The sequence below is a fragment of the Elgaria multicarinata genome, chromosome 1 (genome assembly GCF_023053635.1).
Source record: "Elgaria multicarinata webbii isolate HBS135686 ecotype San Diego chromosome 1, rElgMul1.1.pri, whole genome shotgun sequence".
In the NCBI taxonomy this organism is placed as follows: Eukaryota; Metazoa; Chordata; class Lepidosauria; order Squamata; family Anguidae; genus Elgaria; species Elgaria multicarinata.
In genome coordinates this window covers 114,100,767-114,126,943 of record NC_086171.1, presented here as the reverse complement: position 1 = coordinate 114,126,943, position 26,177 = coordinate 114,100,767, and the positions used below count along the sequence as shown (strand labels likewise).

At 40.3% G+C, this 26,177-nt stretch overlaps 1 protein-coding gene across 3 annotated transcripts in view; it reads left to right on the top strand.

The window, feature by feature from the left end:
- KCNT2 (potassium sodium-activated channel subfamily T member 2) overlaps positions 1 to 26,177 on the top strand; it is a 276,721-nt gene that overhangs the window by 170,306 nt on the left and 80,238 nt on the right. For all 3 annotated transcript variants that reach the window (XM_063117320.1, XM_063117311.1, XM_063117301.1), the window contains exons 10-13: positions 4,808 to 4,972; positions 5,615 to 5,751; positions 10,271 to 10,334; positions 23,276 to 23,384. In XM_063117320.1, the coding sequence (XP_062973390.1) occupies positions 4,808 to 4,972; positions 5,615 to 5,751; positions 10,271 to 10,334; positions 23,276 to 23,384 (475 nt within the window). The remainder of the gene's footprint in view (positions 1 to 4,807; positions 4,973 to 5,614; positions 5,752 to 10,270; positions 10,335 to 23,275; positions 23,385 to 26,177) is intronic.

The window sequence follows — 26,177 nt, the reverse complement described above, 5'->3', positions numbered from 1 at the left end:
GTGCAATGTCAGCTCTACATGTGGCTAATTTTACACAATTAAGGGTTTATCCCAGCTTTTATCTGATCTATTTTAAACCAGAATAAGGGGGGTGGGAACCACAGGAGATGTCCTGTTTGTTTACTGCATCATTTAATTGACCTGGAAAATTACCTGAGTCTCCAGAAATGAGTGTGCTATAAATAGCTCATTTAGAAATGGGCTATAGATTGTAAACAATTATTAATAACTTCAAGAGCACATCAATTTGCAATTGTTATTTTATCATTACAATAAAATGTAAGTGGCATTATTCCCACTCAACTAAAACAGGGAAATACAACTGTTAATGACTTGTCCACAATCACCCAACGGTTTTTATTTATTTGGGATTTTTATTGGCTGCTGTTCAGCTGAAGCTCTCGGAGCAGCTTAGAATAATAAAACAATAAAACCTAAATGGCCTGGGCAATAAAAAAAGGTTTTCACCTGGAGCTGAAAAGAAAACAAAGATGGAGACAGCAAACCTTCCTGAAGAGGTTCCACAGAATTCCACAGATGGCTTACCACAGTTGAAAAGCTCCTGTCTCTAGGGATGGACAGATGAGTCTATTTCTGGTCCTGAATCACCTGGATTCAGCCCTAAACATGGATCCCTTGGTTTAAGTAGAGGCCAGCTTGTGTTGGCACAGCTGAAGCTAATGTGCCAGTTGTGTCCATTTCTAGAGATGCCTGATCTGGCCATAGACATCTTAGTCTAGGTGGGGCTGTCTTTGGAAACTGTTCGAAAGCTTCAGTTGGTACAGAATGCTGAAGGCAGATGGTTGACCGGGGCCAGTTACAGGAAGCATGCAACTCCCTTGTTACAATAGCTTTACTGGCTACTGGTCTGTTTCCAGGCACAATTCAAAGTGCTGGTTATGACCTAGAAAACCCTATACGGCCAGGCTATCTGAAAAACCACCTTCTCCCATATGAGCCTGCCTGGGTTTTAATATCTTCAGGGGTGGGGGGACTTCTCTTCTTACTGCTGCCATCAGAAGCGCATTTGGTGGGGATGTGTGTGAGAGGGAGCTTTCTCATGGCTACTCCCAGGCTCTGGAACTCCCTGCTGAGGAAGGGTACGTTGGCCCCCTCTTAGTTGTCCTTCTATTGGCAGGCAAAGATATTTTTATCCAGGAAGGTCTTTGGCATATAAACTAATCTGTTGCTGAAGTTTTTGTTTTTGTTTGTTTTAAGTGGTTGGTGCTGTATATTTCTTAATTGGTTTTCAGTTGTGTTCTTAGTTTATTTGTTTTTATGTTTTTCGTTAAGATTTTGTTTTGAATCTGGATTTTATCGTTAGGCACCTTGAGCGTGATTTTATGGTCAAAAGGAGAGCTATAATGTAAACAATAAGATGTCAGTTTTGTTCCATTCTGTTTCTTCATTGATCAATTAAAAATCACAGTCGATTAACAGACACACAAATTCACATTCCTGTTAAATGTATTTCCCCCCAAAATACGTATTATGTATGCATTTTATCATATAGAATATATATGAGATATACCTGGCATTGCTCGTCCCCCCTAAAATACATGTCCGCAAGGTAATCTACGAGTAGGCCATGAGGGAGCCAGCTGACTGACTGATGGTTAGCTCGTTCGTTGCCATTGGCAATAGGCCCAGAGCTGCACCCTCCTTCTGTCCTAATCCTGATGGTGCCTAGCGACCAAGGCTGGCAGCTAGGCCCAGGCACTCTATCTTCAGGCCCAGGATGGTGAGATGATGGCTGCCAAAGCCTGATAAGTCTTCCCTCCCACCCAAGGCATGTTGGGAGTTGTAGGCATAAACCCAAGTTCCTGAATAATGTGTTAATCTTTGAACAACATCTGAGGTGTGGTGGGAGACAACTGGAGAGCAGGCCTACTTAGTTGTGGCACCCTGCTTATGGATTTCTTTTTCCTAGGCAGGCTTGCCTAGTGATTACTTTCCAGTGCCAAGTGAATATTTTATTTACCCCCCAGATCCTTTTAAGTTGATAAGATTTTTTTATGCTCCAGGTTTTTTTCTATCATAACTAAACTACAACATTCCAAGACAAAGTTCATGATTTTTATGTAAAAGCCTGACTATACCATTGAAACAGAAGAGTGAATGGAAGAATGTGATAGCTGTGGCTAGAATGGAACGGTGGGTAGGGTTAGTGGCAGTTGTCAAAAGTCAGGTAGAAGGAGAACTAAGACAGTTACTGAGTTAGGATTGAGAAAAGGTGACCTAGGGCATGTCAACACCATGCCTATATCCTGTTGTAGTCCTTGGATCGTCCCTGTACATCCACATGACTCACAGGGCATCCTGGGGACAACCCAGGACTAGCAAGGACTTAGCCCAGGATATCAGGAACCATGGAACACCCGGCTTTTCCACAGTTCCATGACCAACCTGTGGAGCGTGGCCTGCTGCTCCCGGGTTGTCCTGTCTGTGCCCATCAGTGGGTGGGAGTGGGGAGCGGGGTCACTCGGCCCTCTAGACACCCAGGGAGGATTGCGAAAGCCGTTAAGTCCTCCATCCTCCCCCTACACCCTTGTGGTGTGGACATGCCCCTGGTTTGCACATAGTGACCTGGCTTACTAACCCATGCTTTATTTAAAACCAGCCATTCTACATGCCAATACTATGCTTCCCAGCATGCCTTTGGTGGCCCACAGGTGCTCACATGCTCTGAGAGGTGCTTCCCTCCTCTCGTTGCTGCTCCTGCTCCTCGATAAAGCATTGAGGAGTAGGATCGCCAAGGAGGCATGGTAAGTGGCTGTCAGTGGACACAACCAGCTCGGACTAAGTCCTGCTGGGACTGCCTTGGCCCATGCTTCTTGTCCACCAGGTGCTCCATCATGAACCAGTTCTGAAGTGCCAGGGCTGGCCAGGGCACTTTCCCCCTTCGTTGGGTCTGTTTCTGGGAATGCACAGAGTGCCCCCCTTCCTACCTATCTCTTAAGGGTGAAGGCTGCACACTTCCTTCCCCCAGCTTCTGAGAAATAGTGATATCAGGACAGAGTGTCTTTCAGCATGTTCAGCCCCTCAAAGTTAAGCTGTTGTACCTAGTTATGATTTTAAAACCATGCCGAGGGTGGGAGGAGGCACCGCAAATGGATGCAGCCCATTTCTGTGGGTTGTTTCCTTTTACGTGGAATTGGGTTGACTTCTCAAGACTAACCTTAGGAGTCAGGGTTATGAAAGACACACAGCAGCAACCCGCTCATGCACTCACAATGGCCGCCAAAGGCCAGTAAGTCTGGCCTCCTGCCCAAGGCATGCTGGGAGTTGTAGGCATAAGCCTTGGTTCTTATTCAATACTTTAAAAATACTTAAAACCTAAAAATCTGTGTTTTTAGATTTTTCTGGTACATTGTACATGCCAAATTTCAAGTTTCTAACTCATCTGGAGGTGGGTAAACATTTACATTGATGGTGCTATATAAATAAATAATAAATAATAATAATAATGTTCATACATCACTCACACATACTTTCTGCTATATTATATTAAAATACATGCATTTTAATCTAAAATATGCATTTTAATATATTTTTGAGCCAAGAAGAAAATCCTCAAATAGGCCTACCTGAACAATGGTCTGTCTAAAGTTATGGACTGGACTTTGTTGACCCCCCAGAGAACAAGAAAGTAATGGCCCCGTTCAGAAGGCACCTTAAACTACGGCTTTAACCACAGTGAATAAGGCTTCTGACCATAGTGTGATGGAATAGAGGTGAAACATTTATTTGCAGTCATGGAATTGCTAATAGCAGTTTTTGTCAGGCCAGTGGTGTGTCCCCCTCTTTGACTCAGGATTCTTTTCAAGTGATAATACTTTGTGTTTGTTTTTTGTTTTGTTTTTTGTTATTGTGGCTCTACTTCTAGCTTTTGGGTTCACCATTTTGCTCATGCCCATAATAGCTCCTATTCTCTTATCACACAATTCAAATAAGCCATGCAGTGTTTTTAAACCTTTTTTCTGGAGTCTGACAGAAGACTTGTTCTGCCTACGAGCTCAGGCTAAACGACTAAAGTTATCTTGTCCATATTTTTTTTTTTGTAAAAGAGAATGAAGATAATTATGCTTCCCTGCTTAATATGATTGATATGAAAATGAGCCTGCTAATGTTTGCATGAAGGCTTAGGCCAGAATAATAAAAGAGAGTTATGGGTTATAATAATGAATGTTGGCAAATGGTAAAACATCCCGTCTTTATTTTTAAAAAGGCAGTATTGATTTTGAATGGTTGTGGTCACTATGAGTAGTGATATCCACAAATGCACTCTCTTACTTCCAGATAATGTAATGGTTCCCATCCAGTCCTATGGCAGGCTGCCTAATCCTCTCCCTGACACACTAGCTTTCTACAGGCAATAAGTTTTCTATTGGGACGGAAGCATGTAAACATGTGAATTCCATCTACTGCCAATCTGAAGTACTACAGTAAAAGGGAGATTTATTTCTTGCTTTCTTGGAATCTGTATATTAGCTTTTGCTGCCCGTTTATCTATGCATGTACATCACTCACTGACTATTGAATCAGCATGTGTTCTGTATATATGAATGAGCGATCTCAGATTAAATCCCAGTGATACAGGGTGGGATACAAATGTTTTAATCTATAATAAGTAAATAATAAATAAATCATCACAAATAGAAGTCTCTAGGCAATTGGAGCATATGGTTTCTCTGCTTCTGTCCCATTGGCTCTTTGATGCTTTGAGGGCAAGGGTATTTACATACACCTCATTTGCATTCAAATATATGTATATAAGTATGCTTTTTATCTTTCAATTTTATTGCAGTTTGAACAGCTCGCATATTTGTGGATGGAAAGACAAAAATCAGGTGGCAATTATAGCCGGCACAGAGCTCAGACAGAAAAACATGTGGTATTATGTGTCAGTTCTCTTAAGATTGACCTGCTCATGGATTTCCTAAATGAGTTCTATGCTCATCCCAGGCTCCAGGTAAATCAAGCAGACCAGAATATCAATTCAGGCAGAAATCTCTTGCAGGCTGTCTTCTAAAATGTTCCGTTCAGAAATGTTCATCTAGGCCATCTTCACAAGACTGGAAACGACCTACAATTTTTGGGTAAATCAAGAAACATTTATGGGGGGAAATGTACAGACATTTAAAAATGATAACAGTACCTGATGTTTCCTGTTGTTAGGGTTGCTAGAACTTGTATAGTGCCTATCCTGATGTTTCTTGTGAGGAGTGAAATGTCTGTGCTAACCCATCAAATGTGTGTTTTCTGCTGCAGAACCAGATTGTTTTGCAAAGCATGTAATGCTTAAACATGCTTTGCCAGAGGAAGTGATTTAAATTCATCACAGCATGGTGCCAAGCTTTGTACTTTGGTATCTTGCTGGGCAGCCTTGGCATCAGCAAAATCACAGTGGCACTAAATTGCATGGAGACATTTTCCTTTTTCTTTCCAGAACTAAAAGTTGGAATAAGTTACGTCTCGTGAATTTCACCCCCTCCTCCAATTTCTCTGATCTAAATATTCAATAGTGTTCCACTTACAAAGTATACCCATATGATATTCTCTCTCTTCTGTCCCCCCTCCTCTTCCATTCATTCCTTCTTGAACACTTTTGCAGGACTACTATGTTGTTATCTTGTGTCCCACTGAGATGGATGTTCAGGTGCGAAGAGTGCTACAAATCCCAATGTGGTCTCAAAGAGTTATTTATCTACAAGGTTCAGCACTGAAGGATCAAGACCTGCTAAGAGCTAAGTATGTATAAAATATCTGTGTTTTTTCTTTCTTTGCAATTTGAATTTCATAAATTCGATCATCATACATAAGAACTCAAAGCAAAATGGAAGCCATTTGTTTGAAGTCCTGTATACTACAGCATTGCTGTAGTCAAGCGGTGGGCATCTCTAAGGGGTCTGATCCAGGAGCCATTTCACCCACAGGGACCACATTCCTACCGCAACTGCTGCATAGAATTCTGTGGGCCTCCACTGGCAGTGGCAAAATAAATAAATAAAAACAATCAGTGGCAATCACTATGGAGCAATGACTAGATCAAATTTAGTTTTAGTTTTTTTCTCAAGCTAAATTTGACCTTTTTACCATTCTGTAGTGGTAATCCGTTTGTTTTTTTTTGCTGCTGTGAATTTCAGCAGCAAAAACCTAACCTGCTAAAGCCAGTCATTCTTACAATTTGAAATATTTGCTTTTTGGAATTCTAGGTATTAGCAATCTAGTGTGTTTTTTAATGTTATTAAAATAGTAATGTTATTGGTCCAAGATATCATTCAACCTCCTTCTTGCCCTTTTCAAGCTTTTGTACAGTATATAATCTCTTAATTTAGTTTAATCTGAATTAATAGAGCTGTTGCCTATGCCTAAGCAAAGTGTAGTTTACAGTGTGAGCTGCAAGCTGTTAGAACTTCCTGATATGTGAACCTGCAGGGTACAGATGTTTATCACATTTACACTAAAAATATCTCGAGTGCACATCCACCTGAATGCATTTGATGATGTGGCTCAATAAAGACTGTACATCTACCTGAGTGTATGTAGGGATCTGGTTCAAATGAATACACTACAGTACTTACACTGAAAGTGGATATGGTTAGTTTTTCTGGAGAACAAAGTAAAAGTAACAAATATTAACCACTTTCAGTCTTAGACAAGAACATTGCTTGGGTCAATGTGATTAGATGTTCCAATTTCAAAATCCTCCTTATGATCTATAATGAAATTCTGTGCCTGTTAGTAACTATAGTTCTTTCTTTCATACATTGCCTGAGCTGGAACATCATAGGAAGTCACAGTAGAGACTGGCAATTTAGTATGCTGCTCTTATAATATAAGAATTAGGTCTGTGGGCATTCTCTGCTTTAATTCTTGGGACAGGATATTTCCTGCTCTACAATAGTATATGGAAGTCCTATCCCTCAGGAAGGCAGAAGACCAGGCTTAACAAATGTCTGCTAAAATGGCCTTCTCTGATTATGAGCAAATTATATTTCATGTCAGCTATCTTAAGACATCAGTCAAGACATGGAGGGGAAATAGAATCATAGAATTATAGAATATTAGAGTTGGAAGGGGCCATCGAGTCCAACCCCCTGCTCAATGCATGAATCCACCTTAAAGCATACCTGACAGATGGTTGTCCAGCTGCCTCTTGAAGGCCTCTAGTGTGGGAGAGCCCACGACCTTCCTAGGTAACTGATTCCATTGTCGTACTGCTCTAATGGTCAGGAAGTTTTTCTTGATGTCTAGCTGGAATCTGGCTTCCTGTAACTTGAGCCTGTTTATTCCGTGTCCTGCACTCTGGGATGATCGAGAAGAGATCCTGACCCTGCTCCATGGGACAACCTTTCAAGTACTTGAAGAGTGCTATCATGTCTCCTCTTCTCCAGGCTAAACATGCTCTGTTCTTCAGTCTCTTTCAATACTGTATCCATTCACTTGTTTCTGATTTGCTATAGGATAATCAACAGTTATGTTGCTTGATCTCAAATTGTTAATGTAGTCAGTGGAAAAACAGAAGTGCAAACTAAGCATATTTTGAATGTCAAAATCACTGTGTTCCCCACTATGGTGAGAATGCATTTAAATTATAGTTTGATTTCTAAACTCACATCTATTCATATATATCAGCAATTGCACATTTTATACAAATTTGTCTCTAGATACTGGCTTATGGGCCTCTTCCTCGAAACTTTTAAGCACCCAGCACAGTCTCTGGCTGTAAAAATAAAGCAATTAACAATAGAAGGAATCAGTATTCCTGGAATTGTGTGTCCCTCATCCTGCCCCAAACCCATTGTATGCTATTTCAAAACTAATATAAGTGATGAGGTGGTGGTGGCAAAATTGCACCTCACATAAAGCTCAAATACCTTGAGATGGGCCTGGAAATGGTTGCTTAAGAAATACAAATCCAGTTTTAGCTATCAGTCTGATCTTGCTAAAAAGAATTTTGTGGCTTTCTCTGTGTTAGAAGGTTAGCTTGAATAAAAACAACAACCTTTCCCTTGAACATAATAGGATTTTAGTGTATAATAATCTCAAAGCCATGCAGCTATAAAAGTGTACTTTTCTCCTTACAAAACATATAATTGAATGCACACTTCTCGAGAGTATTTTTTAACACTTTCTATGGAAGACAACATGGGGAGAACTTAATAGACTGTATTAGAAGAAATAGAGCCCAAGTTGCTAAGCAGCAGTATGTATATCTCTTTTTATAATGAGGATATAGCAAAAGATCACTCAGCAGCCCTTCTAGTAAAGGAAGTCTTAGGTATGTTTTGGCTATCACTAAAAAAAAATATGAATCTGTTTTTGTTCCCAATTATCTGAATTTGCATGTTATCATGTAGCCTCTGTATGGAAAAATGTTACGCGCCAGGCTAATGAAAATTAATGGCTATAAAAGCAGCTGCATGAGATTACTTTTTTAAAAGCAATCTATGTCTTTCTTTTTTATATTAATTTTCACTACTTCGTTTTTGATAGTTCCATAGAAAAGGGTAATAATTTATTTAGATATTTAGCAAGACTCAGGGAGGGAAGAATGACATTAAGATTTCTTTCACAACTGCTGATATGGATGTGCTTTGGCTTCTAGCTGAATGGGACATGATTGTAGTGAAATTATGGGGATGTGGCACCTAAATAAGTTGGGACAAACCCCATCATGTAGAAGGGGGTTCCCTGGATCCAGCCTTGTCCCTGGGTACCCAACAGTTTGCTTTGGCAAGGAATATTTTTGTCTAGCTGAAGATGGTGCAGCATCTTCAGCTATTTCTGGAGTCTGCAGACCTGGCCAGGATGACATGTGTCCTAGTTGCATCACATGTGCATCATACTGTAATGCTCATGACACAGGGCTACCTATAAAGAGCTACCATTGGTTCATAATGCAGCAGCCTAATTTTAAACAGAGTTGCATAGCAAGAACACATGACTTCCTTATTGAAACAACTCCACTGACTTCCTAACTGCTCCTGGGCCCAATGCAGAGTGCTGGTGATCACCTTTAAAGCCCCTCATGGTTTCAGACCAAGACAGCTGAAGTGCCTTGTCATATGAGCCTGCCTATCTGTTAAGATCTTCATCAGAGGCCCTCTTGTGTGTCCCAAAGCGCCCAGAAATACAATTAGTTGGGACCCAGGAGAAGACCTTTTCAGTGACTGCTCAGGCTTGGGCACTCGCTATCTCAGCACCTCATTAACAGCATTCCACTGAATTGCTAAAAACAACAACCACAACATCCTATTTAGGAGGGCTGTCAGCATATGAATGGTTTTAACATTTATGTGTTAACTCGCTACATTGAACTGTTTTAAATTGCTGGAGGGTGTCTGCTCCTGTTAATGGTTGTCTTTTATTTGTTGCATTCTGCAGCATTTAGTAGTTCTATTTTTGTTTAGTTTTCACTTACTGTTATTAAAGGAGCGGGTGGAGTAAATAATTAATAATAAGTTTCCCTTGAAAAACATCCCAGAATGTGGTTTTTTTAATTTTTTATTTATTTTATTTATTTATTACATTTTTATACCGCCCAATAGCCGAAGCTCTCTGGGCGGTTCACAAAAATTAAAACCATCATAAAACAACCAACAGCTTAAAAACACAAATACAAAATACTGTATAAAAAGCACAACCAGGATAAAACCACGCAGCAAAATTGATATAAGGTTAAAATACAGAGTTAAAACAGTATAATTTAAATTTAAGTTAAAATTAAGTGTTAAAATACTGAGTGAATAAAAAGGTCTTCAGCTGGCGATGAAAGGAGTACAGTGTAGGCGCCAGGCGGACCTCTCTAGGGAGCTCATTCCACAACCAGGGTGCCACAGCGGAGAAAGCCCTTTTAAATGTTTAATGTAATGTAATTTAAATTTAATTTAATGTAGAAATTTAATAATAAATAAATAAAATGATTTTCCGTTTCTATGATTTCTGGTTGGCCACTGTGTGAACAGAGTGCTGGACTAGATGGACCCTTGGTCTGATCCAGCATCAGGGCTCTTCTTATGTTCTTATTTCTGTTTTAATCGAATATATTTTATAATGCATAATGTGTTTTTGTTGTTACTGGGGGTGTTTTGTTTAAATATTTGCATTCCTGAGTTAATAAGGGCTGTTTCTACAACCCAAAAATATGAAGAAAAAAATTAGGCCTAAAGATTACATTTTAAAGGACATTTTTAATTAGACACTCTTTGGAAGTAGTATGGGGATGTTAAATCTGTTTTGCTAAAATTTTCATATCACTTTTTAGGATGGATGATGCTGAAGCCTGTTTCATTTTAAGTAGCCGCTGTGAAGTGGACAGAACTGCAGCAGTAAGTTTTTTATAGTACCCATTTGGTTCTTGTGTTCCTTTCTTACTTGTTGTGAATACCTTGTCAGAAATATGGAAGAGTTGTTAAATTGTGCATTACTGCAGTAGCTGAATGAAAAAACAGGGTGTGTTAGGGTTTGAACATTTCCTAAATGGAGCTTGCAACAAACAAAGCAAAGTAGGGTTAGTGCCGGAAAGCATCCCATAGTCTTGTGATCAGTGGAGGTTGGTGGCTCTGATTTCAGTTGAGCTGTGAATCATCCACTCTGGGTTTCAGTCAGAACCAGTGAGAATTCTAAAGGAGCTATCCAAGGTGCTGAACCCAATCTGGAAAATGGATTCTCATATACAGCTGATCTTTACAGCCTATTGCCCAAAATCACCAATACCCCTCAGAATCGCCATACCCCTCAGGTTGTGAAACAATTCCATCCAAGGCTGATAGAATCATTCTAAAGGGCTTTGAAGTAGTCCATGTGTGAGGCTCCACACAGTTGCCGTGGCTTCTTCTAAACCAATGCCAGCACCCCCAAACCTTTTATCTCCACAGAACACTTTCCACAATGAGTTGTCTGTTAAGAAACCTCTGCACATTGTAGAATATCCTGGACATGTTTTAAGGCACACAGTAAGTCCAGGTGGGTTACTCACTGGCAAGTACCATCTACCTATACTCAGAGTAAGCGTGACCGAGTACAAACCTTAAATTTTCTTGCATTGTTGCAAATTGCAGAGGAAGATTGATAGTGGTAGGCAAGCAGTTTTTCTTGGGAAGCTTGTCTGCTATTACTGTTCTTCTCACTGAGGAACGCTTGATGTTTCCAAGGAATCCCAGATGTTAAACACACTTTGAAGACCACTATTCCAGGCTGTACTTCTATATATTCTCATTACCACACTCTCCATTCTGCAAATAATTTAATATAGGTTTTGGTCATCTGTCTGGCTCTGCAAAGCATATTTTACTTTGAGCCCTGAGATAGGCCTATGGATGCGAAAGGGCCCTGCAAGCTTCTATCAACTGGTTTATTGCTGTACTGAATAAATTGTTTTCAAATGTCAGCTCTGCATTGCCCGGGTTTCTCTCAAAGCTTTTCCAACCTCTCTTCCCCAACCTAACTGCACCTCCTCAAACTGTTCTGCCATAATTATCTGTTCGCCACATTAAGATCCCAATGATACAAATGTTTTAATAAATAAATAATAATAAATAAAGTCCTATGTGGCCACCTATAATCAAACTGATGTTTACAAGACCCCAGCACCGCCCATCCATCTGGCCCTGCTGCTTTCATGGCCCATGCCTCTGAGTCAAATGCAGTGTTTCAGGCAGACCTCTCTACATGTTAAGAGCATTGAGAACAGGTCTAAGACAGCCGCAGCCTGGGTGGTTGTGATGGAAATACGTATTCTTGTACTCTATATTCTAGGGCATGCCTCTGTTTTTAGAGTGTGGGAGGAGAGGACAATTTATTTATATTTCACTCTTGCTGATATTTAGTCTTAAGAAACTTGTCCATCATTGTGCCTGCAAGGACATGAGCTCCAGAACTGAAAATAGATCTTGTCATACTTTCTTCAAGAGTGCAGCCATCTTACTGAAACGGCAAACAACATTTAGAAATCAAAGCTATTGCACTGCTGGTATTGCCTACATGCTGTGTTGCTCCCTTGTAGTTTGATGGCATATGGGAGAAGTCTTTCCTGTTCGAATCACAGCAGAGGAAGACACACTGAGAACATTCTCAACATTGCTGTTTGGCTTGAACGTGACCTAATACATACATTATCCATAGCAGTTTGGGAATTTGATTGCTGTGTCCTGGTCCCACATATCCCCAATAATGAATGGAGGAATAATATGACTCCTTCCTGTGCCAGTGTCATCTTCTCTAGGACCTAGGCACTGGAAGGAGCCATGGGATAAGCCTCATCCATGTTAACAGGGGCCTTAGCTAGACCTAAAGTTTATCCCGGGATCGTCCCGGGGTCATCCCTGCCTGCTCCCGGGATATCCTGTGTGTCATTTACATGAACAGGGATGACCCCAGGACGATCCCAGGATAAACCTTAGGTCTAGCTAAGGCCTGATTGCTGTAAGATCAGATCATGGGAAAGCAGCTCCTTTACTGCTGCATAATGTATTGCTTGGTCTCTATATAATTTTTGGATCTTTTTTCTGCCCTATAACCAGTGCCTATGGGGAAGGGCCTTGTCGTGGCGGCACTGCTTGTACCAACGCTTCCCCCTTTTTATGATCTCTTGTTTGCTGTGTGTGTCAGTTGTGCACTTAGATTCAGAAAATGGAACCTCGGTTGAATTGCCAGTTCTTGAGTTCTTCCTGCCATACCTATTAAAATAGTCAAGAGATGTATCTTTCTCCCCCACTCTTCTTTTGATTCATCTGTGTCTAAAATGGCTGAGTCCAGAGAAGACCAGATCAAAGCAAATGGATTTAATGGTTTTAAAGCTACCCAACCATCACCCCACCCAGAAGGGAATAAAAAGACAATCTGGTACTTCATGGGTAGCATAGCACTGATAATTGAGACAAGGGCTAAGGCATGCAATTGACCCTCTGTTATATTGATGTACTATCATTTTGCCTCTTGACCCAGCCAAGTCCTTTTTATTTGCCTGAGCATGTATCATCTAGTACAAGCAGGCAGGCTGTGTGTTTTGTTTTTTATCCATTCCACCGAGCTCTGTGCTTGTTGCTTAACTGCTGCTCTCTGCTGTTTATCTATTTTATTGTGCTTGGATTTATATTTATTGTTGTTTGCTTTTATTGTCTTGTTATAAGCCACTCTGGGCAGCATAAAAATATTTTAAGTAAGACATTTGAACCTCTCCGAGCAACCATTCTGGCTTACCAATGGTATTCTGCAGCATGCTGTATGGCTAGATGCGGCTTAGGCTATCTCAGGTGTAGGAACTTAGTGCTCCCCAGATGTTTTAGACTACAATGCCCATCATAGCCAATAGTCTGGGATGGTCCAAGTTGTTGCAGCCCAAAACATCTGGAGGGCACCATATTGCCTACCCTTGGGTTATCTGATAATATTACTGAGAATTTCCATGAAGGGATATGAGTAAGGCTAGCTTTATATAGCACAGCTGCAGGTGACCAGAATAATGATGGAGGCATATGCAGCCATAGTTCCAAATGAGTGATCTTGACAGCTTCTAGACTGGTAATCCCCAAATTATGGGTTGTGAGCACTGCTAACCCTAACCCTAACCCTAACCCTAACCCTAACCCTAAACCTCACGAAATAATTTCAATCATGAAAGCCTCCTATGAAACCCAAACACTGGGATGGCTGCCCACTCTATCTTTGCATAATTTATTGTACTGACTTGGCCAGTTCTGCTAAAAAAAATGTAGGAACGGGTGTAGACAACTTGGTGCCCTCCAGATGTTTGGGTCTATAGCCCCAGCCAGCATTGCCAATGGTTAGAGATTGTAGTCCACAACAACTGGAGGGCACTGGGTGGTCTACCCTTGGTGTACCAGAATTGGTCAATGCTGCCCTTTGCATCTCTGCATGAGGCACTCTGCATGAGGTAGGTTTGCCTTACCTTATTAAGATCCAGAACAAGCAACCATTGGAGTGGACTCCATTAAAAGTGGGTAATCCTTTCTCTTACAAACTCTAAAAAGTCATACTTTTTCAGGTGTAAGAGTGAAGTATGGCTCCATGTTTAACTTTGGGTGGGGTAGGGGTGGATTAGTTGTCCCAGCTAACTGAAGCTTGGAAACGGGTTTTCTGTGCATTTTCTTTTCTTTCACAATGTTGCCTTAGTGCTACCTGAATGGGAAAATCATGCTACATGTGGGGTTGACTGGATATAGCCTGAGCATTACAGATTTTAAATGATTTCTGGGAAATTGGAACTTTAAGCTTTAGAAGGTTCATACGGTCCACCACCTGCTGGCAGTTTATTAATCATACCAATAGGAGTGTGAATAAAACAAGAAGTGCTTATGACCTAATTTAATCCATCTGCCACAAAAAGAGGGTAAACAGGTCACGTGGGAAGGACATACAGTCATAGCAATTACTTATTTTCCTGTTCTGAAGTTAAAATAGATGCCGAAATAGCAACGGGATTTTAGGAACATCTGAACTGATATGCAATGTGCATAGTTTCTTCAACAGACCAGGATTTGAATGCTTTGTCACTCCATTTTGGGATCCTGGGAACTTATAACAAGTCAGACTCTTTGTCCATCTAGCCCATTATTGTCTACTATCACTCACAGCAGCTTTCCAGGGTCTCGAGCATCTGTGATCATTGCAATTTACCATGAGAACATGGCTCCATGTATTGGGCCTGTCCTTGCTGATATCACAAAATCTGCGTTCTTATCACATTATTATTTATTATTATTATTTATTTATATAGCACCATCAATGTACATGGTGCTGTACAGAGTAAAACAGTAAATAGCAAGACCCTGCCGCATAGGCTTACATTCTAATAAAACCATAATAAAACAATAAGGAGGGGAAGAGAAAGCAAACAGGCACAGGGTAGGGTAAAACTAACAGTATAAAGTCAGAACAAAATCAATTCATGCTTTTAAAGCATGCCATACATTGGCTTTACCAGACTTGAAGGTTTAAGGCCAGATGTAGGTAAATGTTTATGTATATCCTAGAAAGATTATCTATTACTAGCTGTACCCGGCGTAACATACGCCGTTGTAGCATATCTTAAAGTTTATTAATTAAATATCATCGCAGGGGCGCGGGCTGCTTGGAGGCCGCCGATACAGCACCGTCTGGCAGAACTGGGGGGCAGGGAGGTTGAGGGGAGGGGGAGCAGGTGTCCTCCTCTCCCCAGGGTTCCTGTCAGCCTTGGGCTGCCTGCCCAGCTCGAATGAGATTAGGCCCGGGCCTGGGCTTGCAGCAGGCGAGCGGCCTCCCACACGGCCACCAAGGGACTCAGCCATGCCTTGCTCATGCTCCAGACCATGGTGCTGCCCCCTTCATGGGGGGGGGGGAAGAGGCAGAAAGGGGGGTAGGATTACCTTGGAAAGCCCGGAGGAGTCGGGCGAGGGGCTTAGTAACCTGTATCAGCTGACGTTACATGTTGTTACTGTTGCTTAGCAACCTGTATCAGCTGAAGCCTTTACGGAAACATACCTAAGCGTTTTATATATATAGATTATGATACAGACACACTTCTTTCTAAATAAATTATTATTATTATTATTATTATTATTATTATTATTATTATTTCTTCTTCTTCTTCTTCTTCTTCTTCTTCTTCTTCTTCTTCTTCTTCTTCTTCTTCTTCGTGAGCACAGATTTGTTTTAAAAGATGGCCCTGTTTAGAAGACAGTAGGAAAACAGGAAAAGATGCCTACACAAAGTGTGTGTTTATGTGTGTGTGTCGAGTAGGGGTGGGGTGAGGGAGAGACAGTGACCAGATCTACACTACTGCTTTAAAGCGCTTTATAACAGTGAAAACGGTATATGGAGTGTGTTCTGGGCCCTAACAGTTGTCAAAACTGTTACAAAGTGCTTTAAAGCAGTAGTGGAGATCCTACCTGTGATCATTGTAGATAGTGACCTTGTCTTTTTAAGTCAGTTAGCTTTATTTGTAGCATGGTTGGTCTGTTTATTTGGTTTATATCTTTTCCTTCATAGGAGTCAAGGTGGTACATATCCATTCAGTGAATTCAACCCAAACGAAATATACATTTAAATGGTTTCTTAATTGCAATTTGGAAGCCGAGGGGGACGACGACACTCAAAAGAATTAAAAAAAAGCTGCCACATACTAATGTTATCTTACAGGCACCAGAATTTTGAATATTTTAAAAAATTAATAAATATTTGATTAACTGGAATGAGGGCAAAATACATGTGCGCCATTGTGAACTCATATAAAGTATCTAGAGTTATAGAACTTTTCCAACCGTACAACTTGTTTACTCACGGGACTGTAGGGGCAACGTTATTCCCCTGACAAAAATCATAATGTTGAGAGGACTTACAATCCTTAACTATGTATGAATCAGGCATGGCTGAGCCATGCATCCTTGAAGCAGCTTCACAAAACCACTACCTGACTTGCAAATAATGGCATCAGACATCCTAATTTTTTGTCTCTGGGAATGACGTGTTGGCATGCTCCTGAGAACAAAAGTTGTAATATCAAAAGAAGATGTGAGGGCAGTTCCATACATTATAGGGCGAGCCAGCTGCTCACTGTTCAGAATAGTGCTCCCCCGACCCCAAGACTGCTTCTCATTGGCTCCAGCAAATCTCAGAAGACATATGGAGAGCCACATAGCTTGATTGGAAATAAGTTTGAATAAACTTCCACAAGAAATATGTACATTTCCCCTCGTGGTAATAAGTCTGTGTGGGACAGGTGGAAATGGTAAAGTGTCCCCTGCTTGTGTCTTGCTAGGAAAAAGGTACAGCGTGGGCACCTTCATATGGCTGGGGCCTGCCCCTGTTACCCTCGTGGCATAGGAAATAGCCACACTGCAGTAACTCCCATGCTGCCAATGGCCCTGTTCAGAAGACACCTTAAACCATGGCTTTAACCAGGGTGAATAAAGCAAAAAGCCTTTTTCCATGGTTAAAGCCATGGTTTAAGGTGACTTCTGAACGGGCCCAGTGTAAAATAAGAATGGGCCCTAAAATCCAGTGCCTAATATTTTCTAACTACAACCAACACACCCTGCTTTGTGTCCTGCTGCTAACCAGCATTTCCTGGAGATGATTTAGTATTTTCCTCTTATTAATCTAAAAACACTAGGTTTAGTGTAGAAGTCATTGGCATCCCAACTGCCCATCTAATTGTTTTGGGTTTAGCTAATGTAACTTTCATATATAGTGGCATACTTAACCATTAGGACCATTCTTTGTATCTGGACATGCTGAAATATGCAGTGTTCTGGAGATAATAGCTTTTAGAATTCTGAGAGAGAGTTTTCTTTCTGTTTTGGACCCCAGCCTGTGACTGCTTTTTTGAGTTCTGAGTAAGAAGGTTTAATCACTTCAGATTGTGAGTAGCTTAAAAAACAAAAAACACATAACTTTGAAAGGCTTTTATTCATGAATACCATTTTTGGAGAGCAGATGTATGGTCTCACTTCTTCACCAGTCAAGGAATTTGTGATGGCCTCTCGATTGAAGACTTCCAAATACTTGTTCTGACCATTGTTACTTTGCTATTCCGCTTCCCAGCAAAAATAGTTCATTCTTCTCCCATTGAAAGTGATAATGCTGCCACCATTTTGGCTGAAATGTTTCTTTGTGTACTGGACCAAAAAGAAACCTTTCTTATCTACTGCCACCACAGATATGAATGAATTGTTCTATTCTCTTTCTCACTTTTCCTCCACTAGCAAGTTTATGACTAGACAATCCATTCCTTTCCCAAGCATCATTAGGCCTTGTAAATTACCATCAGTTGTGCTTTTGAAAACAGAGTTGATTTTTTTCCAAAAATTGATCTGGGTCTTACAGAATAAAGTCTTAGAAGTTAACAGCACTTCAAAAATTGAACATTTTAATGTATTAACATGGTGCGATTTGAAATACTAGAGGAGTCCTGTAGAGTCTAGCTCTTTATATTTGATAAGAGTAAATTGGAGTGACTGGAGACCTATAAAATGAAGTGAAATATTGGGAACTAAACCAGTCTTTAAGAAGCAAATTTATACATATCCATTTAAAAGAAACCCATCTTCATGCATATATATTAAAAGAAAAAGAAGAGATCGGTTTGAACTATCTTTTTCCCAAATGCTTAACATTATATTTTAATTACATTTTAATTCATAGTTTAATAATTATGTAACAATATAATTTAGCATTTCTACCATGATATATTCAAAATCATGGATTGTTCAAACCCGATATTCTATCTCCCATCTAAACAATTCATGACATATTTTAGATTTTCTCTATCAAATTTTGTATTCTGGTTCAAAGTTTTCATCTAGACAAATGTTAACATCATCTGACCCTGTTTTATGTATATAAAAAGCATAGAAACAAAAGAGAAGACGCATATTTCATCACAGGTCAACGAGTTACAGCTGCTCACCTTTCTTTTGGAACAGTGTTTGCATAAATCTGAGTGAGCTTAATCCTTGCTTCTCAGTCATATAAGGAAGAAGAATGCATTGTGAATGAAAGGTAGCCTCCAGCAGAACTCATATGAGTGCACAAAATCAGGAAGTCCACTGCAACCTTAAAAAATGTCAACAGTTGCTTCCCAATTTGCCATTTCTCCAGAAACTGCCCTTTTTGAAGAAAATTCCCTTGTCCTTCAAACTAAGTTTTCCAAGGGACTACTTTATCAGCTTACAAACATTGCCCCAGGAGTACATCTGGCTGCCAGTAGACATATGGAGATGGCATGCCAAAATCACTGATATCTTGTTACTGGAAGAGTGGGACATTTTCTCATTACCTTTTGATATAGGATAGGATCTATTCTGGATTAGGGATGAGGCAGATCGTCTAACTGGTGCATGTGGGGCTATAGGCATTTTCCATGCAAATCACTCTTATCATTGCAGAAAAACAATAACTCAAGCTGCAATATTGCAAGGGCTGTATCCATAATAATACATTTAATATGTAGAGCTAGTGTAGCAGTGAAAAGTGGAAGTTATGAGACAACAATTCCCTTAGTTTGGATCTTGCCTTATCCGTACATTCGCTAGGCATCCATAAGAAAGTGAATGTGTGAGCCTCCATTACAATATTAGGATGCAGTATCATCCCAGAGTGCAGGATGTGGAATAATGGGCTCAAGTTACAGGAAGCCAGATTCCAGCTGGACACCAGCAAAAACTTCCTGACTGCTAGACCAGTACGACAATGGAACCAGTTACCTAGGGAGGTTGTAGTCTCTGCCACACTAGAAGCATTACTGGACAGCCATCTGTCAAGGATGCTTTGAGGTGGATTCCTGCATTGAGCAGGAGGTTGGACTCAATGGCCTTATAGGCCCCTTCCAACTCTACTATTTGATGATTCTATGGTATATTATTTATTTATTTATTTATTTCATTTATATCCCACCTTTTTTCCTCTAGGGAACCCAAGGTGGCGTACATAATCCTTCCCCTCTCTATCTTATCCTCACAACAAAAACCCTGTGAGGTAGGTTGGGCTGAGAGTCTTTGACTGGCCCAAAGTCACCCAGTGGGCTTCCATGGCTGAGTGGGGACTAGAACTTGGATCTCCCATCTCCCAGTCCAACATCTTAGCCACTACACCACACTGGCTCTCAAATACTGAGATAGAGTATGTGAAGCAATATATAATCGCTAAGTGCAATGTAAAATGCTAAGTATTAGTAAATGGAAGGACAAGCCTGTTCATTGCTCTGTTCCTCAAATTGCTTTACAGTCATTAGTGATCTATGAGATATTCTCAATGCCCAACTTGGTCAATTGTGATTTGTATTAAAAGTATTCTATTCTGAATATGTTCATGTTATTCTTAACAATAGGTTCTATCTGTGACTTCTGCTATAATTAATTGGTTATTGGCATGACTGCTATGAGAAATCATTCTTTGGTAGGCTATTTTTTTAAAAAAAAATAACTAAAAGTATAACGAGTGGAAGTTATAATAGTCTGGTTAGACAGTATATCTCAACAAGAAGACTTGGTTTTGTTTTGTTTTCTAATGGTACTATACCAGCGGAAAGTGTCTCGTTAGTTCAATTGACCTGATGGATTTCATTTTTCCATTATCAAAATTAGGGCTGTGCATTGCATCGGATCCAAATCTCGAATCTGATGTGAATTGAGATGATTTGGAGGGCTTTGAAACAGATCCAAAGTGAATCAAAACAGATCCGAATCGATCTGAAGCAAAGCAGCATGGTCCAAATTGATTTGGATTTATTCTTATTGATTTGAACCTTTTTTTCCCCAAGTACAGACCACCTGTCTGTACTTGCAACATTTTTTTGTTGTTAGAGTAGGGAGGGGGGAGGAGTTTGGAGGGGAAATTGCCTGCTAAGTGACAGCTTCATCCCCCAATTCTCCTGAACTCTCCCAATTCTCTCCAGCAGCCTCCAATCACAATGGTGGAGGAGGGCTTAAGGATAATCAGGAGATCAAGCTTCCTTCATCCTTGCTCATTCTGGGCTAGTAGGGTGTTTTGGGCTGGTTAACTAAGGCTTGTTGTTGGTGTGTGTTTTGGGGCATTGGTACGTGGATCTTTCTTGAGCCTTCCCCCTTCTTGCCCCTATTTCTCTTTCTGCTTGTCTTTTTTTAAAAATACAAAATTTATGAAAAATAATCTTCTAGTTGTTAGCTTTTAATGTGTTTGTTCCAATCCTTCCCCCTTCCTTCCCCTTCTCCATTTTTTCATGAAAAAAAGCAAATTCTACCAGTAGTTTACATGAATACCAGTGCACCAATCTGTCTGGAATTTAGCAGGTATGAGCACCTCCACAGTGTCTGTAAGGTATCAAATTTCATGTTTGTATCATGAAAAATGAAAAAGTTATAGCCCTTTGCTTTGAGTAGTTTCTCCGAAAAAGCAAATTTTACCAGTTGATTGCACGAATAGCACTGTACCCATCTGACAGAAATTTGGCAGACATGAGCACCTCCACAGCATCTACAAGGTTTCCAAATTTTATGTTTGTGTCATGAAAAATGAAAAAGTTATAGGCTTTTTCCCCAGTGCAAGACTATGGGAAAATGAGAAATCTGAATAATTTGGAAATCCGAATCTCAATTTGGATTTGGATCTAAAGCGAAGTGAAACATATCTGAATTGGTCCGAAGCAAATTTTGATTAGGGCTGTGCACAGACACCCCCTGATTTGCTTCGGATCCTGATTCGGAAGGTCCAAATCAGGATCTGAAGCAAATTGGGAGGGGGAGGATCCGTGCACAGCCCTAATAAAAATTCCTGCTGGATTAAGGCTAGAGTTAAGGCTGGCTATGGTAGCTCAAGCACTGCAGAACCAGGTAATTGGAAGTTAAGACTGATGCCTTAACAAATGTGTCCTGTGATCAGTGATGATGTTGTGCAGTGTCACAAATTGTGCTGGTTTACAACTTACCTCCCATGTACCCACACTTTTCCTTGGTCTTTCAGGCCCAGATCAGATGGGGAGGATGGAGTGCTTGAGAGCAGCAAAGATGCTTCACGTTGTCATGATCATGGATTGCAAGCATCTGAGTCTTACTGTGTTGCTAAAGTAATCCTCCTGTGCATTGACCCATGCCTGTTTGCTGCCTACACCAGTAACTGGCAGGATAGGTTGTTAAACATTGGGAGAACGAGATCTCCTCTGATGCAGTAGGAGTGAGAATGGTACTACTGGCAATGATTTGGGATGTGATGCTTGCAGCCATGTTTCCTAGCACCATTAAATTGATGGCCAGTTATGAAAAATGTCAAAACTTTGGTTCGTGGCCCAGCTACGCCCCTATCTGGACAAGGATAACCTAGCTTCAGTTGTCCATGCTCTGGTAACCTCCAAATTAGATTACTGTAATGCCCTCTACGTGGGGCTGCCTTTGAAGATGGTTCGGAAGCTGCAGCTTGTGCAAAATGCAGCGGCCAGATTGATAACCGGAACCAGAAGGTTCAAACATATAAGACTGATTTTGGCCCGCTATGCGTTTCCGAGTCCAATTCAAAATCCTGGTTTTAACCTATAAAGCCTTATATGGCTTGGGACCACAATACCTGACGGAATGCCTCTCCCAACATGAACCTACTCGTGCACTGCGCACAACATTTAAGGTCCTCCTCTGGGTGCCTATTCTGAGGGAAGCTCGGAGGATGGCAACAAGGGAGAGGGCCTTCTAAGTAGTGCCCCCCCCCCCAAATATGAAATGATCTCCCCGATGGGGCTCGCCTGGCACCAACATTGTTATCCTTTTGGCACCAGGTCAAGACTTTTCTCCCAGGCAGTTAACAACAACATATGCTGAGTTTTTAACTGACCCCAGAATAGTTATTTTAAATGGATATTGTTGTCTTTATGCTTTTGTTGGTTTAAATTTTTTGTATATTTGTTTTTAATGCTCATTGTTTTTAACCTTTGTAAACCGCCCAGAGAGCTTCGGCTATGGGGCGGTACATAAATGAAATAAATAAAACAAGTTTTGAAAATAAGCTGCCTAGTTTAAGAGGCACCAAGAAACACTGTGTCTTTGCAGAGTGGGAGGTGTGGAATGCACTGATTTGGGGCGTGATTGGGTTGTTCATTTATATTTCACGTATTTGTAAGCCAGTGCCTCTTCCTCTCTGGGACTGACATAGAATATTAAGTGAGAAAGGTTTTGTGCATGCTGCCCTGAAATTCTGTACCAGTGGGATGAAGATGCAGTTCATCGTTGTTGTTTCAAATAAAGAAATAAAACAATTGGGCTCAAAAACCATGGTCCACACACCTTTTGGAAGGATGCAGTTTGAAGCAAAGAGCTGATGTCCTGGAAGAGTGTGCTCAAACCTTCCACTACTCACTTCTTTTCAGTTCTGTGGCACCCAGCCCATATTATCCCCAACCAGCGTCTCGCATTCTGAAGCAACTACAGATGTTTTGCAGCATACTTGCTTGTGGAAATCTCAATGCAGTGGTGAATGAACATTTTTCTCTCATTCATTTTGTTGCTGTTCCAAATGCAGTATCAGAAACTTACATTCTCATGTTATTCAATCTTATTGTAGTGCAATACACAAAAGTTGTCTCTGTTGAGCCAGCTTAAAGATGGTGAAGGTTGCTAAAAGAGTCCCCCACCACAACACACACACACACACACACACACACACAGACACTGTTAACCAATCTTGTCAACCATTGATATACGCAACAAACAGGCATGGGTCAAGACACAGAAGGAATCCAGTAGCATTGCAATAAAGCTTTTGTGCTTTTAAAATCATCCTGTCTGATGTGATGCCTTCTATTTTATTCTAGGATCATCAAACCATTTTAAGAGCTTGGGCAGTTAAAGATTTTGCACCAAATTGTCCTTTATACGTTCAGATACTGAAGCCTGAAAATAAGTTTCACATCAAATTTGCAGGTAAGTCTGGGTCAAGAATGATACTTGTGTTTGGAAATATGGATAGATAATTCGGGGTCCCCCCCTTCTTTCACAAGTACAAAACCAGTAAGGTTACCAGTTTGATGTAAACATTTCCATATAAAAAATTAATGTGCACACAGACCCCTGGGTATAAAAACCGAGCTTGTTTAATGGATAGTGGATAATTAATAACTTGCCTATATGCCTTTGCAATTGTCCTATACGGCTAGATAAATATAATTTGGATCCAATCACTGTATCTAGTGACTTGATTGTTAAAACCAAATGGACTTCAAAATGAAAGAAAAGGTTTTGTGCTATCTCCAGTATTCGAGGCAGTAAGCCTGTGTGCACCAGTTGCTGGGGAACATGGGCGGGAGGGTGCTGTTGCAATATGTCTTTCTTGTTCATCTCTGGCCGATGGCTGGTTGGCCACTGTGTGAACAGAGTGCTGGACTAGATGGACCCTTGGTGTGATCCAGCATGGCTCTTCTTATGTTCTTATGACTGCAAATTCCCACCATATTGCCAGCAATGGAAATGGTTGCAAAAGCAAAATAAATCTTAAACTGTTAATTCAGCAGATATAATAACTGTCTGGTTCTCATGCTTATGTTGAGACATCTGGGCCAAGACACCATTGGAAAAAAAAGTTTAGGTTTATTATGCACAAGTTCATGGACTATTAGAAAGCATTTGCAAAAATATAGCAAAATACAGACTTATGGTGGGAAGATTGCTTAAGTTAATGTAATAATTCAGTGTTGCTGAATACAAAATAGATTGTAGACTATTTTTGGTCCATGTCACTTTAGCCTGTTACGTCTGTCTGTCCAATTTCCTCATCAATCTGCAGTTTATTTCAAGATCTGCTTGAAAGTTTGCATATAAAACATATTTTATTATATTTCTCTCAAACATGTATTTCTAAACATATCTTCTCAAAAACACATTTAAATATTAATATTAAATATTTTCTCTTGGAATACATATTTTTAACATCATTTTTTACTTTTTTGAACTGAAAACTGCACTGGAACATTCTGGTAGATAGCTGCGTTCTGATCTGCACATTAGTCCAGAAGGTGAAGATCTGTTCAGTTTTTCCACAGAATTAGAAAAAAGACCGAATTATTGGAGCATCCCTGTTTGGAAGTTAATTTTGATTAAGAACATGAGCATTATTTTGTGAGTTCAGACCGGTGTCCACCTAGTGAAACATTTTGTATCCATCAGCAGCTATCTAGATGACTTTGGAAGTTCAGAAACAGGACATGAAGTTAATGACTTCTCTTGCTGAATCTCTCCATCATTTTGTATCTGCTTCAATACACAACGGTCACATTTACCCATTGATAGACCTATTTGCCATGAATTTGTCTCATCTTTTATAAAAACCATCTAAACTAACGTGCACATTAGGGGACTGAATTCCACAACTTAACAATGTGCTGTGTGAAAAAGTCCTTTCCTTTGCATCTCAGTGCAAATAAACTTCAATGGCTGATTCCCAGGTTTTAGTGTTATGACAGGACAAAAAAACCTTCTCTTTTTGTGTGCTATTTATAATTATAAACCAGTGTCACAATGGTTGCAAAAGTTCCAGCACAGGAAATTATTTTCATATCATCTTGTCTTCTTCTTGCAATGGAGATTTTCTGAGTTTTGCAGAGAGGACTCCAAGGACAGGCGAGTGTAACTGAACACATACTTAGCTGACGTAAAACAACTGGCCAAACACATGGTGCCTCGCTCACAGGCATCCTGTCTGAACTGAGGCCTAGTTCTTACAAGTAGCAGAAGAGGTAGTAAGCCTGCCTGTAGACTATACAATTTCAGATGGTTCGTGGATGAACATATGATTGAATACAATAAAAAAATAAAAATAAAATGCTCATGGAAAACTAGTATGTCAGGCAGAAGACTAGGAACATAGGAAGCTGCCTTATACTGAATCAAACCATTGGTCCATCTAGACCAGTATTGTCGACACTGACTGGCAGCAGCTCTCCTGGGTTTCCGGTGGGATCCTATTCCTTGCCCTACCTAGAGAAGATGGGAATTGAACCTGGGAACATCTGCATGACCAGCATGTGTGCTATCACACTGAACTATGCCCCCCTTCTTGGTGGCTAGGCTAGAACCCTTTCCCCTGACATACTTCCTTTTGTGTATGGGTAATCATTTTATATGTGAGATCCTACCTGTCATCTGTGGAGCACCTTGGATAGCATCTTTAGACTGACTAGTTCTGGTTGGAACCTGGAGCGGAATCACTGCCCCACTGATATCAGAGCCAACAGCCTCCACTGCATGGATGTATGTCTGCTTGATTAGTTATTTAATTTTTTTGAATTTATGTATCTATTATTATATTATTATTATTATTATTATTATTATTATTATTATTATTATTATTATTATTATTTCTATACTGCCCCATAGCCGAAGCTCTCTGGGTGGTTTACAAAGATTAAAACATTAAACATCAAAACATTAAATCAATATTCAAAATTAAAAACCATAGAAGCATAAAAATATACAATATACAAAGACAATATACATTTAAAAAAACTTCAAAATCTCAGCCAGGCCTAAAGATAGATCTGGGGTCAATTAAAAATCAACATATGCTGTTAAATGCCTGGGAGAAGAGAAAAGTCTTGACCTGGCGCCAAAAAGATAACAATGTTGGCACCAGGCGAGCCTCGTCAGGGAGATAATTTGCTGAGAAGGCCCTCTCCCTTGTTCCCATGCTCTGAGCTTCCCTCGGAGTAGGCACCTGGAGGA